A 16,502-nucleotide genomic window follows, 5' to 3' on the forward strand; every position below is an offset into this window, starting at 1 on the left:
GCTTAACAGCTCTGAAAGATGTAAGATATACACTGGAGCCATTATAAACAAAGAAGAAGAAATAAGATAAATATAGACAAAAACCATGGTCCAAGAATGAATATAATACATGCCGTAAGAGAATTACAATATAAACCATTTCCTCCCAAAGGAGGAAAAATACTATCCGCTAGGAGGAATCAGAAGAGACTAAAATGGAGAAAATAGTATTTGGGATGCATTTCAAATAATTTCAAATTCTGTATCTGGAAATATATATGAGAGGCAATAAAGCAAGGTACAGAGAGAAATGCATGCACAACGTGCAGAGGTAGGAAAACCAAAACATAATACAGGTGATCACAATTAATGGCAGAAGTAGAAAAAAATACAATTTCTATTAAAGCTATTCATATATTAAACCAAGGCTTTTCATCTAATCTCCAAAGCAGAATCCTAAACTGACACTTTAGATTGGAAATGCTGTTATTGATCAGGAGCTAGGATACACCATATTTCAGAAATTACATCTATCAGAATGGACCTCCTTCTGCTTCCTCTTCCCGAGACCTATAAATTCTTTCTTTTCTCTTTTTTAAACAAAGGTAATCACTAGACCAGAGCTTCCCTACCAGGTGTGCAACCGTACTTGGGGTGAAGCCAATGGAATTCAGTCAGTCGAGACACAGAAGACCTCTTTAGCCCTCAAGGCAATCAGGCACAGCCAGGGGAGGCTGGAGTTCCCAGCACAGACATCTCTGGTTGTGAGCAACCTTGTTTGGGAGTCCTCAGATCCAACTCCCTCCCCTGGAGAGCTATTTATGAGTTGCATCCAACCCCACTGCTCCTCTGCAAGACAGAGAATGGCTAGGAAGTTGCTCAAGCCCCTGGACATGGGATTTATTAGCTAGCTGCAGAACATGCCACCACTCTATGAAAGTGCCTGAAGAGTTTCTATTTGAGGTGCCCATGAAGCACGATGAATCGCCCTCGGTGCTGCCACAGAGAAAAAGGGGATGAAATATTCTGGAAGGCATAGCTACAGATGGTGACTGCAAATCTTTGTCTTCACATATATGACACACTTCTGTCTGGGCAAATGACAGGTCTGTGTAGTAGTATCCAAGCCAGATACAAGGTGACTGCTCTACAAGTGCATCCATAGTCTGCAATATAGAGCTTCATCATTATTTTGAAATACTTGATATGAAAACATTCTATTGAATTCTAAATCCATTTTCATAATCCCAAGAACTTTTAACATTACATCTGTTATGAAAAAAAGGGAGGAATGATTAAATCTAAAATTTAAGTTCAACTCTTACAATTTTACATGGTTGTAAAAATTAGTTTAAAAAATGTTATCACCTATTGGGTGAACAGTTTCTCATTAACGGAGACTTTTCAAGATTGTTAAGAGATCACCATTCAAAAGTCTTGATTAGGAATTGCATATAGTCATTCTAAGCATGAAACGTGACATTAACAAGTTCTGTACATACAAGAATCAAGCAACAACATGGATGAATCTCAAAAATATTATGCTGAACAAAATAACCCTTATGTGAAAGAGAACTAACTGTATTATTCCATTTGCATGAAATTCAAAACCAGACAAAACTAATCTATGGTGAGAAAATTAGGACAGTAGTTGTCTCTGGGGAATAGGGGCAAGAATCAACTGGGATGGGGCTCAAAAGAACTTTCTAGAATGATAATGCTTTATATTTTGATGGGGATTTGGATTTCACAGGTATGCATTTGCCAAAATTCATCAAATAGTACACTTGAGATTTGAGCATTTCACTATGCACAAATTTTACATCCACAAAAGAACCATAAACAAATTTTGAAAGCTAGCTAAGTGATATTCATGCTGAAGTGTTTAAAGGTAAAGTATATCAATACCTGCAACTTAGAAATGCATTTTTCAGAAGATGACTTGATGGATGGAGAGCAGAATGGATGAATGGACAGATATATTAAAAAAGCAAATGTAGCAAAATGTTAATCATTGTTAAATCTGGGTGGTGGGTATACAAGTATTCACTATACAATTCTTTTACCTTTCTTACATGTTTAAAAATTTCATAATAAATTGTTGGGGAGGGAGGGAGTTTTGTTCAAGGAAGTAAAATCAACTTTCTCTGCACCCTAGGGATAGCTTTCTTAGCCTCCTGTGTACTAAATGACAGATCCCAAATCACTGTCATCACCTCTAGGATAAATTCCTGGTTATCTGATCATCTTCTGGACACTACCACTAAGGGCCAGACTCCTCAGACCTTTTGTTCACCATCCTGTCCATAACATTCCACCTTCATCCTTCCAGCCCCTACTTACCCTATGGATCAGCCTTCCAAACCACACCTCAATGAATTCAAGACACTCACTTCTCCCCCTTTCATTTTCAACCACAAAAAGGGCCTATAGTGAAAGTGATTTGGCTCCTTCCCACCTGTCCAGCCTTACCTCATACTTCTCATGCTCTAGTCATAGAAAATGTCTTACATTTCTTTTACACTTTTGTACACACTGATCATTCTGCCTGAAAAATTATTTTATCCCCTTATTCAACTACCTAACCTTTTCCTTCTCTGAAAGTCTGGATTAGCCGTCATCTGTGCTTCCCCGAGTATAACCCTCATCAATAACTGTCTCTTTACATGTCTCACCCACTGAACTGTAAACTCCTGGAGGAAAAGGACTGTTTATTAATTTTTTTTTTGGTCTTTTTCCCAAAGCCCATAGATAGTACATGCTCACAACATTTTTGAACATTTTTGTTGAATGATTACACTAAACACATGACACTTAAAGAGAAAAGACTGGTCACCTAATGAAGACTCTATTAATAACCAACACTAATAAAAAGGAGAAATATTGCTGAAAGAGGAGGACAGAAAAAGATAATGCAAGATGAAACAAGCTCTACAAAGTGGCTTATTGAAAGGATATCTTCCTTAGATCTTACATCAAGATAATTTTGGAAACTTAAGAGTTGAAAGTATAGATCTCCAGTGGTTTGCAAAACTATATTTTCTTATGAATGAAGTCTATGAACAAGGGAGAAAGAAAAAATGCCTCACTGCCATGAAGAGCAAAAGTATGGACTCCGCCCCTTTTATTCCCAAGGCTTATTATCATATATAATAATAAGCATGCACCCAGCAGTACTTTTCCTTTGGGTTTCTGTCCTCACTTTCCTTCCTGGCAGAAACATTTACCCAAGGGCCTGGGGAAGTTTAGTAAAGGAAGTTCTTGATTTCCTCTTTTTGAATCACATCCTACTAGGCTTCAATCAATCCGACAGGTCCAAAGGCTTTCTCCCTGTACAAAGATCTTTATAACCTGATATTCCAGTTTAAAAGAGAGAGTATTTCACACCTTTTATCATCCTTTCACCAACTCTACACCTCACCACGAGTAATGGAGAATATGGCAAGTTTCTCTAAATCCTAAAACACATTTGGTTCAAACCTTATGATCAGCATTAAATATAAACTGCTTATCCTCTTACTTGTTTCATATCAAAGGCTATATCTCCAATCAGAACATATACTACTTTCAGGAAGAGTTACTAACATTGTGTTTTCCTCATACTGCCTTATATAGCAATAAGTGCAAGTAGTTGCTAAATTAAATACTTGTTGACTAACTTATTGATAGAAACTCTAACACAGTTTCTGCAGTTCCAAAACACATCAGAAAACGTGACTCCTATCCAGAGTATGGGAATCCATAGAGATGAAAGTATTCCAAAAGACTAACACTTTCCAAAGGACCTGTGGGATCTGTCTCAGTTTCCAAATGACTTGTCTGCAACACTTCTGGCACCAAGCTCTTCCCCTTCCTAAGGAAAGAAGGGGACTAGGGAAAGTAGGAGTGGTGTCCCGATTTACATGCAGTCTACCATATTTAACAATTTGAAAAAAAAAAACATCGAGTAGGTCATTAATGACAAGGTAACTGGGTAATCTTGTTCAAAAGGACTGGAATTATGGATCATTTTATGCATTATAGAATAATAAGAATTTTCTCATGATTGGCAAATGCTGTGTGTTTATAATTTCATCCAAAGTACACAAACAACAATATGAATTTGAACAAACTAAAGATTAGCTAAAAATGACTATCTTTTTTGGGGGGTGGGGTTAAAATAACATTTTTTTCAAACTTTTAAGTTAATTGTGCAATACAGAAAACTGAAAAACACAAGAAGCAAAGAATGAAAGTCATCCACAACCATAAGCAGTTTACAACTTGACATCCTTCTGGGTCTTTTATGTGTATACACACAACTGAGTATACATTTTTAATGTGGTTGAGATCACACAGAATGTATCACGCTTTCTCATGAATATTAACCAATCCAAACTCCCAAAGCAATGAGTATTACAATAACCAAGAATATATGACACCATCTCAACCAGGGGAAAAAATGTATTCCTGCCTTTCCTGGAGAGAAATGGCAACAAGCCTCTACAGATATTGGCAGGGTTACAAATACTGCATTTCCTTAATGCTCAATTTAAAATCAAACATAAAGCAAGAGTACAATAGGTATAATGCATCTAACAGAATTTTTTATCAAATCTATATTGAAATATTAGCAAAAAGGTATGTTTACACTGAATTATTAAAACATGTTTTCCTATGGTACAGCCAAGAGATGCACATTTAAAATGGTTACATCAAACTAGAAATATGAACACATCTGCATACATCTCTCCCCTGCACTGCCTTCTGCCCCTCTGCAGCCAATCTAATACACAAGTCCTGATGCATACTGCTCAGAGGCAGTTTAACAATTCCATGTCAAAGATGCTTCTTTTCTACTAACTTAACAAAAAGATATTAATAAATTTGTTAATTCACTAATGCTACTTTTTATCATACATCGTTACCTCAAGATTACCATCATTTTTAACAAGTGAAATACAGTAAACTCTCCCTTAATTTGATATTAAAGAGCATCTACTTTTTTTTATTTTTTAAATGGCATCTGCTTTTAAAGTTAATGAAAGTGTGGATTTTATATGTGAGAAAACTTAACAAAACAGATCATTACACCACAAAACAGATTTTTACTCTATAAAGCACTTTTTTAAAATTTTATTAATTGCGGTAAAATATACAAAACATAAACAATTTTAACCATTTCAAGTGGACAATTTTGTGACATTAAGTACACTGACAATATTGTATAACTTTCACTACTATCTATTTCCAAACTATTTTCATCATCTCAAACCAAAACTCATACCCATTAAGCAATAACTCCCCATCCCTCACTTCCCCTACCCCTGGTAACCACTATTCTGCTTTCTGTCTCTATGAATTTGCTTATTCTAAATATTTCATAAAAGAGAAACCACAATATTTGTCCTTTTGCGTCTGGCTTATTTCACTCAATATGATGTCTTCAAGGTTCATTCACGTTGTAGCATGTACAAGCACTCCATTTCTTTTTATGGCTAAATAAGATTCCATTGTATTGATATACCACATTTTGTTTATCCATAATTCTGTTGATGGGCATTTGGGTTACTTCCACCTTTTGGCTGTCGTGAATAATGCTGTGATGAACACTGGTGTACAAACACTTGTTCAAGTCCCTGCTTTCAATTCTTTTGGGTACATACCTAGGAGTGGAATTGCCAGGTCATATGGTAATTCTATATTCAACTTTCTGAGTACAAAGACTTATTGAAGCATGCAATAGTTACTTGCATAGCTCCAAAAAATACAGCACAACTATTTTTAAGGTACATAAGAGAAAGACAGAATTTTTTGGATTTAAGAGTCAGGTACTAAAATCTTTAATATTAATTTATTTTCTTTTCAAGTTGAAATATAATTTAAGAAGTCGGTCTCATATTAAACTTTTCTCAACGTGGACCTAAAATATAATCAAATCCCAGTATATCATAAAATCAGTCTGAACTCTAGTCTTTTGCTGTGGAGGATTTATATTTTAGTTTTTATGAAGAATATATATATATAGTTCTATTGCCAATGATGGGAAACCAAGATAACAGTGATTTAAATAAAATACAAGTTTATTTCTCTCATGTAGACATAAACAGTCCAGAGCTGGTTTTATAGCTTCCAAAATATCAGTTTCCTTTTACCTTGTTACTCTGCCATCCTTAAGATGCCACTTCCACCTCATAATTCAAGATAACTACTTTAGCTCCAGCCATCACAACCTCATTCCAGCCAGAAGGAAAGAAGAAAAAGGACACATTCTTTCCATTTACACTTATATGATTGTTAAGAGTCAGAATGACCCAGATTCTAATTGTGGCTCAGTAAGTTACTAGCTGTATGACCTAGGGGTCAGTTATTTAATCTCTGCAAATATTAGCCTCCCAGAAATAGGATATGATATTTGTGCTTGCAACCTATTGGTCAGAATTTAGTTACATAACCACGTTTAGCTGCAAGGGAGGACAGCAATGTGCTTAGTATCTATTTGGAAAGGGGGAGAATGGATTTTGGGGAACTCGAGTTCTCCGCCACACACTTTTTTCTAGGAATATGCAGTTTATTAATGAGAACAATACTTTCACACTTTTGAAAAACAGACATAAATATATGTGCATGTCATAATAATTCTTTAATCTTGCTTGGAGAGCTGATGAATTTGAGGATCCCATCACAAACTGGTCTGGACTGAAAACTGCACAGAGCTCAAAGCCAGCCTGGATGTTTTAGGTTGGAAAGGTTTTATGGAGGAGATGAGCTAGGCCTTGAAGAATGTGCAAGATTGTGAAATAGATGGGGAAGGGCAACTGAGACAAAACTCAACAGCAAAGGCAGGGAGGCAAGGAGGGCAGTTTGGCTTGAGCAAAAGGCATGTGGAAGTACTTTATAAACCGAAAACAATATGAATGTTGTCTTTATCACATAGAAAAGTATTGGGAGGTAAGGTTGAAGAAGGCTGAAAAGTTACAGAAAAGGTTCTGAATGCTAAAGCAAGGAGTCTGATATCCTGGCTCTGCTAATTTCCAGATGCATGACTTCAGGCCAAGTTACTTAACCTCTGTGAACTTCGATTTTCTGGTTTGTGAAGTGAGGGTAATAGCACCTATCTAACAGGGTTGTTTTGAGGCTAAATACTAGCATGTAGTCAGGATTCAATAAATAATAGCTATTAATAAAAGCTCTAAAAAGTTGAGTAACATGCCCCATGACTAACATGGTAATTTTTTTAAAAAAGAGTTAATAGTAATCTGATAGCTTGGGTAAGAGCAATAGGAGAAGGGAAAATCTGAAGGTAGACAGAACAAAGCAACAGCAAGTAATTCAGTACAGTTGAAGCACAGAAGTTTGCATTTTATGCTTTAGGCAAAGATAAATTGGAATTGGCAGAGGGAACACTGGAGGTAGTGATATCAGTTAGGACTACTGCCAAAATCCAGGCCCAGGGATGAGGGCCTGAAATAAGACAGTAGCTGTGAGGATGGAGAAAAAGATCTGGCTACGAGAGGAACTTGGTAAATGATTGCAGGTGGAGGGTGAAGAAAAGGGAAGAAAGGCTCTGGTCTGGGTGACTGAATGGCTGGTGGCACCATAACAAAAATTAAAAAAAAAAAAGAGGAAAAACAGAATTGGGGGTGGGACGGGGATAAGTTTGAGTGGTGAGATGACCCAGGGACATCCAGATGATGAAGATACCCAATAACCTATTGTATATACAGTTCTGGCATCAGAAGAGGTGCCTGGGCTGGAGGTATAAATTTGGAAGTCCCATGAAAGAGGGGAAGCTGAAGTTATAGGAGGGGAATAGGAGCTCACCCAGAGAAAGCCTGTAGAACAGAATTCTGAAGAAAGTCAACACTTTCAAGGGAAAAGAAAAGGAAAAGCCAGGAAAAGGGAATAAGAATGAGAGATGGGAGAACTAGGAGACAGTGGTGTCAAAAAAGCCAAAAGGAGTGGCTAATAGAGTCTTCAAGCTAGTCTGAGTACCCAAATAGGGCTCAAAATTTAGGTGGAATGTTGCTGAATGCTCCTCAGAGAGCTTATGCCTGAAATGTATGGGAAAAGATTAGCAGGCTCCAGAAATGCTCACTTCCTGCTGGAATGAAAAGCAGTTCAGAGAAGCCTGGAGCAGCTTAAAGAAATTTACCACTAAACAGAGTTCTGTTAACACTGCCAGAAGATGGAAGGAGTTTCTGACATGCACCGTGAGCCTCTACCTTGATCTCTCTCTCTGTAGTGGACCAAAAGCCTGGAAGGGTAAAAATGGAAGCTGCCAGCAAACACAGTCTTAGCCCTCTCTTCTTTCATAGGCCCCTGCTACACTGTGAACTTATTGGGACTTATCTGCAGCAACTAACACTGTACCATGAATATACAGATCCTTGTGTGAGATGAAGAAAAGCCAAAAGCAAATAAGATAATTAATCAACAAGAGAAATAAGTGCTGAAGGGCACAAGCAGATAATACAGAGAAATGGGTAGAGCTCCTGGAATTTAGCTCAGACCTTAGTAGGTTCAGGCTCTGCAATCCCCTTTGTAATCTTGGGCAAGACCCTCAAATGTACAAGAATTAGAATAAAACCCACACTAAATATAGTACTCATCTAAATGAGAGTGTATATAACATCCTTGGCAAAGTATTTATTACTCAACTCTTCCAGAAGTCTCAAATGAGAACAAGATTTAGTACATCTGTAAAGGAATTATAAATATAATTTGACAATGCTTTTCAATCAATGCCATTTTGTAATGTTTACTGCAACCAGGAGCTGCAGTCACAGCACAATAAAACCATGGAGATAAAACCCTACCTCTCATGGAGTTAGTAAAGAGTTCAGAGAAATTAAATGAGGTAATTTATGTGAAAGAACTTTAACAATGAACAGCATTCACCATACAATTGGTCCCTTCTTAAAAATGTACCTGTTAAAGAATGTAAAAAGGTCTTGTACTCACCATTGTTACTAAATCAAAGCTTCTAGTATATTCATTTGGCAAAAAGAAGGAAAAAGAACCACACAACATTCTTCTATAACCTAATATTTGCTATTAAAAAAAAACCAGGGATAAAAGTAAGTAGCCCCTTGGTGATGAAAGCATAACTATGTTATCATACTGTGGACAGTGGATTGTATATCATGGATGACTGTATGGTGTGTGAATGTATTTCAATAAAACTGAATTTAATTAAAAAAAAAAAAAACCATTAAGTTTTACACCTGAATAAGTGAATTGTATGGTGTGCGGATTACATCTTAATAAAGTTGTTTAAAAAAAGTAAAAAACAAAAAAAAAGTAAGTAGCCCCTCAAAACTGTACTTACAAATTCTTCTTCTGTAATAGCTGGTGGCTCTGAAACAAAACAAAATATTACATTATCTCACTCAAATCTGATTTCCTTTTCAAGTAAATGAAATAATTTGAGACCGCGCCTAGCCTTGCTTTATACACAGGCAAGCTCAGTAAATTTTGGCCCTCTGTTCATTCTGTGCACATGGATTGAATTTTAAGTTGGAATTCAAGGTGGAAGTGGGGAGGAAAGACCTCTGGAACCTAGTTTGGTCACTAATTCACTGTGACTCTGCTGTTAACCTTAAAAGATGGAGGCCTCCATTATTCCAGCTGCAAAATGGAGACTTAAGCAAGATAAAATAACATGGCATCGATTAGGCAATGTAAGTGGGAACGGGAGGGGGCGGATGGGAGTGAAATTCATAATAAAAAGGAATGAGAAGGCAATGAAGCCAGTTCTTCGAATGTTTGGAAGAGGAGACATCCCGGCAATTAGAAGTAAAATTCAGAGGCGGGTGCATGGCTGGCGGGTGCGTGGTGGAAAGGCCCCCCGGCGGCCGAGAGGCCGCGGGCCGTCCACCCGGACAGCGTCCTGGTCCTCGTCGGCCTAGCGGCGTGGCCGGGCCCGACCACCTACCCGCGGTGAGCCGCCTGTCGCGCATGCCGCCGCCGTTTCCTGCGCCGGGCGCCCGGCGGGGCAGTCAGGACCCCATGCCGGGCCCAGCGCCCTTCAGGGCCGGTCTCTTCCCGGAGCGGACGCGGCGCGCGAGCCTTGAGGCTGCGCTTGCTGGTGGCGCCTCCGCCTCGCCCGAGTTGCTATGGAGCTTAGACAATGCGGGCGCCCGACAGGCCGGCGGCGAGGGAGGCCGGGCGGTCACCCGCGTTTCGGGGCCTCTGGGCGGAGGAGGGAACGCCGGGGCCGCCTCAAGCCCTCTCTTCTGCCGGAGGAGGCCCGGGAGACACGCGTCGCCCTTAAGGGCCGAAGTGGCGGGGTCCCCGTTACTGTGGTGACCGCCGCTCAGGCCTCACCAGCCTAGTAAGTGGACTCTGGAGAGGAGGCAGGACGGGCTGGTCCCAAGAGAAGGTAAAAAGAGGAGTCCCGTCTAAGGAGTTTTCTTGAGACGGAAGGTCGTTCCACACACAGTTCTTGATCTCGTTCACAGTTGCGTGAAATACTTCCATAAATGTTAAATACTCAGGTGCTTTAGGGATCAGATTTGCTTGAATGAGTTAGAACTGCTGCATTTTCAAGATTTTGTTTTAAAAATTACCGGAGGAGATTACTGAAGAGGGGATAGGAAGTTGAGGATGCCCCTAGTATGATCAGGAAAAAGTTATAATTGAAGTGTAAAAGTGAAATTGAAAAATAAAAATAAAAAAAGATTCTAATTAGAAAAAAATTTTCGTTAAACTCATGCCTAACTCAAATTTCCAGCCCAGACCCCCACTGCTGAGCCTAAAAACCCTAAATCCAGTTGCTTGCTGGACCCAGTATGGCTCTTGGTTGGGAGCTTCCTACTCAAAATATCTGAAATCAAATTTACATCTTCCACATTCCTTATCTTCAAACTTCATCTTCGTACATAAATCCAATGTTCAGTAAATGGTATTTTTTTTCCACCGAATGACTAAAGCCAGAAGCCTGGGAGTTATCCTAAACTTTTCCCCAAAGCTGTATTCAGTCAAACAGTAGGTCCTGCCAACTCTACCTGCTAAATCTGGAATCTCCTCTCCACTCCCAAAAGCAACCAAAATCTTATATAGGCTCCTGTTTTACTGTTTGTAAATATTTACTAACGTCTCTCTCTTCCTGTCTTTGCTTCCAGTGGAGTTCCCCTTAAATTCATTCTCTATGATGAAAATAAAATAATCTAAATGCAAACCTGACCTACTTAAAACCTTCAGTGGCTCCACATTTGCCTCTTACAGGGTAGGTGCATTCCAAGGCTGACCTGCAGGTATGAAAATGTTTTCATCAAGCAAAGTATAAGACAATGGGTGCTTGTATTGCAAGGAAGTATATTATCAGTGTAGTTCTTTTTATTGCCTTTCAGTATTAAATAGGAAAAAAACAAAACAACAACAACAAAAACAATAAGCCACCAAAAATCAGAGGACCCAATCAGGTCAAGAGAGGGGAGCAGAAGAAAGGAAAGGGAAGTTGTGGGGGAACAGATCACAAAGGACTTTGTTGGCCATCGTTAAGGACTCCAGCTTTCATTTGCAGTGAAATGACAACCATAGAAGAGTTCTGAATGGAGATTCTGAATGGAGAAGTATGATTTTACTGTATCTTAAAAGGATCATGCTGAGTGTCATAAGGAAAGTAAATTGTAGGTGAACAAGAGCAGAAGCAGGCAAGAGCTGATGGTGAATCAGACCAGTAAGGTAGCAGTACAGGTTTGAGGACTCAGATTCTGTATACCGAATCTGAGTCCTCAAACCTGTCCTTAGGAAGAGCTAAGAGGTTCTCTTGCCAAGTCAGATGTGAGAAGGAAGCAAAGAAAGTAGTTGAGAATGACTCTAAAGTTTTTGGCCTAAGCAACCAGAAGGATGGAGTTGCCATCATTGGAGATGGGGAATGCTGTGTATGTTGGGAGAGGAGCTTAAGAAGTCTATTAGCCATCTAAGTGAAGATGTTGACTTTGCAATTGGCACAGGAGCCCGGAATTTGGGAGAGACAAACTTGAGAATAATCAAATGGGCCTTCCTGGTGTTTGCTTGTGCTGGGAAACCCTCTTGCCTTTCTTTACCAAGCTAAATTTCCTCATTTTTCAAGACTTAGCTTGGGTGTCATCTCCTCCAGTATTGTTTCCCATGAACCCCCTTCTCCTGTATACTCCTTTTGCTCCTATATACTTTGTGCAAATACATATCCTAAATCCATATTAATATTAAAATCATCTATACAGGATGGTACACCCTCTTCCCCCAATGCCACCCACCCAGACTGTAAACTCCCAAGGATTGAGGGAGCTATGTCTTATATTATCCCCCAGCATCCACTGTGGTGCTTGCTACTCAGTAGATATTTGTTGAAACTCTTGGAGTTCCCTTCCATTGCAATTGTTCTGTACTGTACCCTGCTCACAGATTTAGTTAATCCCTGTTTTACATAGACAAACTGATGAGGAGTCAATAGCTTGTAATAAAAGAAAAACTTTTCATGCAGTTTAGGACCTCACAGCTTTATTGAGCTATTCATGAATCAGGCAGCATCCCATTCAGAAACTAGAAGGGACCACTACTGGTGAGAGAGTGGGGGGAGGGGGGTGAAAAGAGAAAATCATATAGGGTGAAGGGGGAAGCAAGTGAGGAAATATTCTATTTGGCTGACATTAAGTTTCCACTTTACACAGGGGGTGGGTCTTACAAAGTGGGGAGCAATATACATTGATTAGTATGGTATGTTTGTCTTTTCTGGTATGCTCTCTCTGCTGGAAAGAAACTAGTTTTATCACCAAATGTTGCTTATCACCAACCCTGTAGGATGTGTTCCATTTTCTCAAAAACCCCGTTGTCTTTTGGAAAAGCCCTTCTTAGAATGGGGTCTTCTCCCAGCAATGCCCAATGCAGGCAGCCATTTTATTTTACTTAATATTTGTTTTAATATTAATATTAACAGCAGCTAACACTTATTACACACTTAACTATGGTCCTCTAACACAACCCTAAAAGATTGGCAGTATTATTCTCAATTTACAGTTTGGGAAACTGAGCCTATAGAGGTTAGGTAATTTGTCCAGAAACACAGCTTGAAAATTTTGAAGCCAGAACTCATTCCAGGTCTCTCTGATTCCAAAGCCTTTGTGCTAGCCACTATGCTGTACAGTCTTTCTCTCTAAAAATAGTCTCCTGATATTTAAAAAACAGCATGAGAATCAAAACAACACAATAACTTTAACCCCAATGCCTAGGTTATAAACTGTAATGTTTTAGTGAATTTTTATTTTTGGTAACAATTTTGAGATATACTTCACATATCAAACAACTCACCTTTCAAAAGTGTACAATTCAGTGGTTTTTAGTATATTCACAGAGTTGTGCGACCATCACCACGATTTGAGAACAGTTTCACTGCCTCAAATACTTCTCTCTTCTCTCCATCCCCGTGCTTGATAAAAACACTAAAAAGGGAACTTCATCAACATGATAGAGGACACATAAGTAAAACCCACAATAACAACATAAAAGATGGAAAACTTTCCCCCTAAGGTCAGGAACAAGACAAGGAGGACTGTATTTCATCACTGCTATTCAATATTGTACTAGAAGTTCTACCAGAGAAATTAAGCAAGATAAAGAAGTAAAAAGCATCAAAATTAGAAAAGAAATAAAACTCCATTCGCAGATGGCATGATCCTATATATAGAAAATCCCAAAGAATCCACAAGAAAACTACTAGAATTTAGCAAAGTGGCAGGTTATAAGGTCAACACACAAAAATCAGTTGTGTTTCTATACACCGACAATGAACAATCTGAAAGGGAAATCAAGAAAACTATTCCATTTACAATAGCATCTAAAAGAATAAAATACCTAAGAATAAATTTAACCAAGGATGTGAAAGACTTGTACAATGAAAACTATAACATATTGCTGACAGAAATTAAGACTTAAATAAATACAAAGGCATCCCATATTCATGGATTGGAAGACTTAATATTGTTAAGATGTAAATAACAACTTACATAATTCAACATAATCCCAATCGAAATTTCAGAAATGAAAAAGCCAATCCTCAAATTCATATGTAAGATGCCCTGAACAGCCAAAACAATCTTGAAAAAGCACGAAGTTGGAGCACTCACACTTCCTGATTTCAAAACTTACTACAAAGTGATAGTAATCAAAACAGTGTGGTACTCACACAAAGACGGACATATAGATCAATGGAATAGAATCTAGAGTCCAGAAATAAACTCTTACATCTATAGCCAATTGATTTTTTTGGACACTTTTTAGTTGTGCCTTTATTCCCCTTAGTTCATTAAAAATGTACTTGTCTTAAAGAGCCTATAAATAAAGTGACAACCCACAAATGTGGGCTAGAAGTCACCCCTCTCAGCATGGTATTTTTGTTTTTTGGTTTGTTTTTTTTTTTTATTTACAGTAGTTGAAAGAATGTCAGATATAATGGCCTGCACAATCTGAAAAAGACAGGCTGTTTGAAAATTTACATAATATGGTAAAAATATATTCAAAATTAGCAATGTGGACAGACACGTGGTGGTGGCAGGCAAGGACACGGTGGATCCCTTCAAGGCTCAGGAGTAAGACTACTTTCCCAGCCACATCAGCAAACAACTCCCACTGAGAGATACAGGCATTCCACACATACCGAAAGATGCAGAATAGATCTGCTACATAGATGGTCTAAATTGACATATATCTGAGATCATTCTGTGATACTCCCATGAAAATAATAAATAGTAAACCAAATAGTAAATGCAAGTAGTGGGAAGCATTTAAGAGTGGGGGAATTGTGATGGTTGTTTCACCTAACAGTGATAAGTACTCTTAAAAAATGTGAGAAATATTTAATAATATATTTTGGTTGCACATTTAACAGCATGAATCGTTTATAGCTTTAAGCTAAAAGGCACAAGGGCATACATCTGAGTTTTAATGCTTTTTAATTATTTCCACTGTCCTAATGAAAGTAATATAACTGCTTATTTATTTACCAAATCAGGTACTAGTTTGAGTTCTCAGAGAAAATTCAAATTAAGAAATGCCACTCCTTGTTTCTCTTGCCCTTCTTAGAAGATAGACTAAAATTCTAAATTATTCAAGATTCCTACAAAGCTGTGGTGTTTTTCTGCAAGTAATTGTCTAGAAAACAAACCAAAGACACAGCAGCTTGGTGTTTTACCAAGCTTCCTAAAGCTGCAGGAGACCTGACTTAGTATACATCTTATTAGAAACCAGGAACGTTGACCAGCATTTGGGGGTGAGAGTTGTTTTTTACACCCCCATGCACTCTGCTTTGCACCAACTATGACGGCAAATGATTCTCGGGGTGGGGGTGGGAGGAGTTATGCTTGACAACATGTGCCTAAAGATCCTCCTACGGAGGTTTCTTTAGCTGAATGGAAACCTTTCTATAAAAAGTTGGCAGGTTCTGTGGACTTAAGGAGAAGAGTGTCTCTCTGAATGCCTTTAAGTTACTGCTTGAATTGCAAGTTTCCCCATTGGGGAAAAAAGTGCATTAAAATAACTCTAAGATCTCTTTTATTGGCCACTTAAAATGTATTTTAAAACTTCTAAAATTTGAAAACAAGATGCCCTAGGTTAAATAACAGTTTTCCAAAGCTGAATGTGTTCATTTGGAGCTCAGTTTTTCTGCTTGAAATACAAAACAACTTCCTACAAGTCCTAAGGGGGAACACTACTGTTTTGATGAACCGTGACTGATGACTGATTAGTCTCAGTTGTTAACACCCTCTTCCTGTTTTGTGTGTGTGTGTGTGTGTGTGTGTGTATTTTTGCCTTGGTGTAAGGGTTTAAAAATTTTTAGAATAGATGCTTCTTCCACCCTTACACCAACAATATCATTCCAGATGTCTCCTGAGAGACATATTCAATATACAGGAATCCATCTTCATCCTTCTTGCTTTCGTAGACTTCAGAGATGAGTATGGAGAAATGCTCACCATGCTGTGTCCATTCACCAGTAGGAAGAAGGCCTGATTAGCATTCAGCTGCAAGCACCATCTAATTATTTTTATTAGTTCACTCATGTTGACATGATCTGGTACAAGGAACTTGGTTTTATCAAAGACAGGAAGTTGCTTCTCACCCTTATATCTTTCTGTTAACACCAGGATTTTGGTAGGATGCTGCTCTCGGATAAGTCAAACATCTTCTACTTTATGTTGGATGGTGCAGTGCTGCTTGAAGGTCTTCTCAGAGGGCATGGTGGTGCGACAGCAGCTCTGAAGAGCCTGGCTCTAGAGGCAGCGGTGGCAGAGTTTCTGGCTCTGGCAACAGCCACTTCCCTTTTCTAGTCAACTGATTTTTGACAATGGTGTCAAGTCCACCAAGTCCTCTCAATAGGGAAAGAATAGTCTCTTCAACAAGGAAAACCAGATATCCACATGGCAAAGGAATGAAATTAAACCCCTACCTCACACCATATACAAAAGTTAACTCAAAATGGATCAGTGATCTAAATATAAGAGCTAAAAGGAAAAAACAGAAACTCTCAGGAAAAAATACAGGAGGAAATATTCAGGACCTTG

The 16,502-nt window shown here is 38.5% G+C and overlaps 1 protein-coding gene and 1 pseudogene across 8 annotated transcripts in view; both read right to left on the reverse strand.

Moving 5' to 3' along the window:
- The window catches only part of RGS22 (regulator of G protein signaling 22), a 235,743-nt gene extending 225,635 nt beyond the window's left edge, over positions 1-10,108 (reverse strand). For 6 of the 8 annotated variants that reach the window (XR_005211587.1, XM_037802561.1, XM_037802562.1 and 3 more), the window contains exons 1-2: positions 9,896-10,107; positions 9,290-9,318 (exon numbers count right to left, since the gene is read on the reverse strand). Coding sequence is in view for 7 of the 8 variants with exons in the window: in XM_037802561.1 (XP_037658489.1) it covers positions 9,290-9,318; positions 9,896-9,920 (54 nt within the window). In the remaining variant the exon portion in view is untranslated. Of the gene's footprint in view, positions 1-9,289; positions 9,319-9,895 lie in introns of all 8 variants that reach the window. The other 2 variants (XM_037802557.1, XM_037802558.1) reach the window with 1 other exon arrangement.
- Positions 10,109-15,798: 5,690 nt separating this feature from the next.
- LOC119509351 lies at positions 15,799-16,178 on the reverse strand (annotated as a pseudogene).
- Positions 16,179-16,502: the final 324 nt, after the last annotated feature.

This window comes from Choloepus didactylus, chromosome 14 (genome assembly GCF_015220235.1).
Source record: "Choloepus didactylus isolate mChoDid1 chromosome 14, mChoDid1.pri, whole genome shotgun sequence".
NCBI lineage: Eukaryota > Metazoa > Chordata > Mammalia > Pilosa > Megalonychidae > Choloepus > Choloepus didactylus.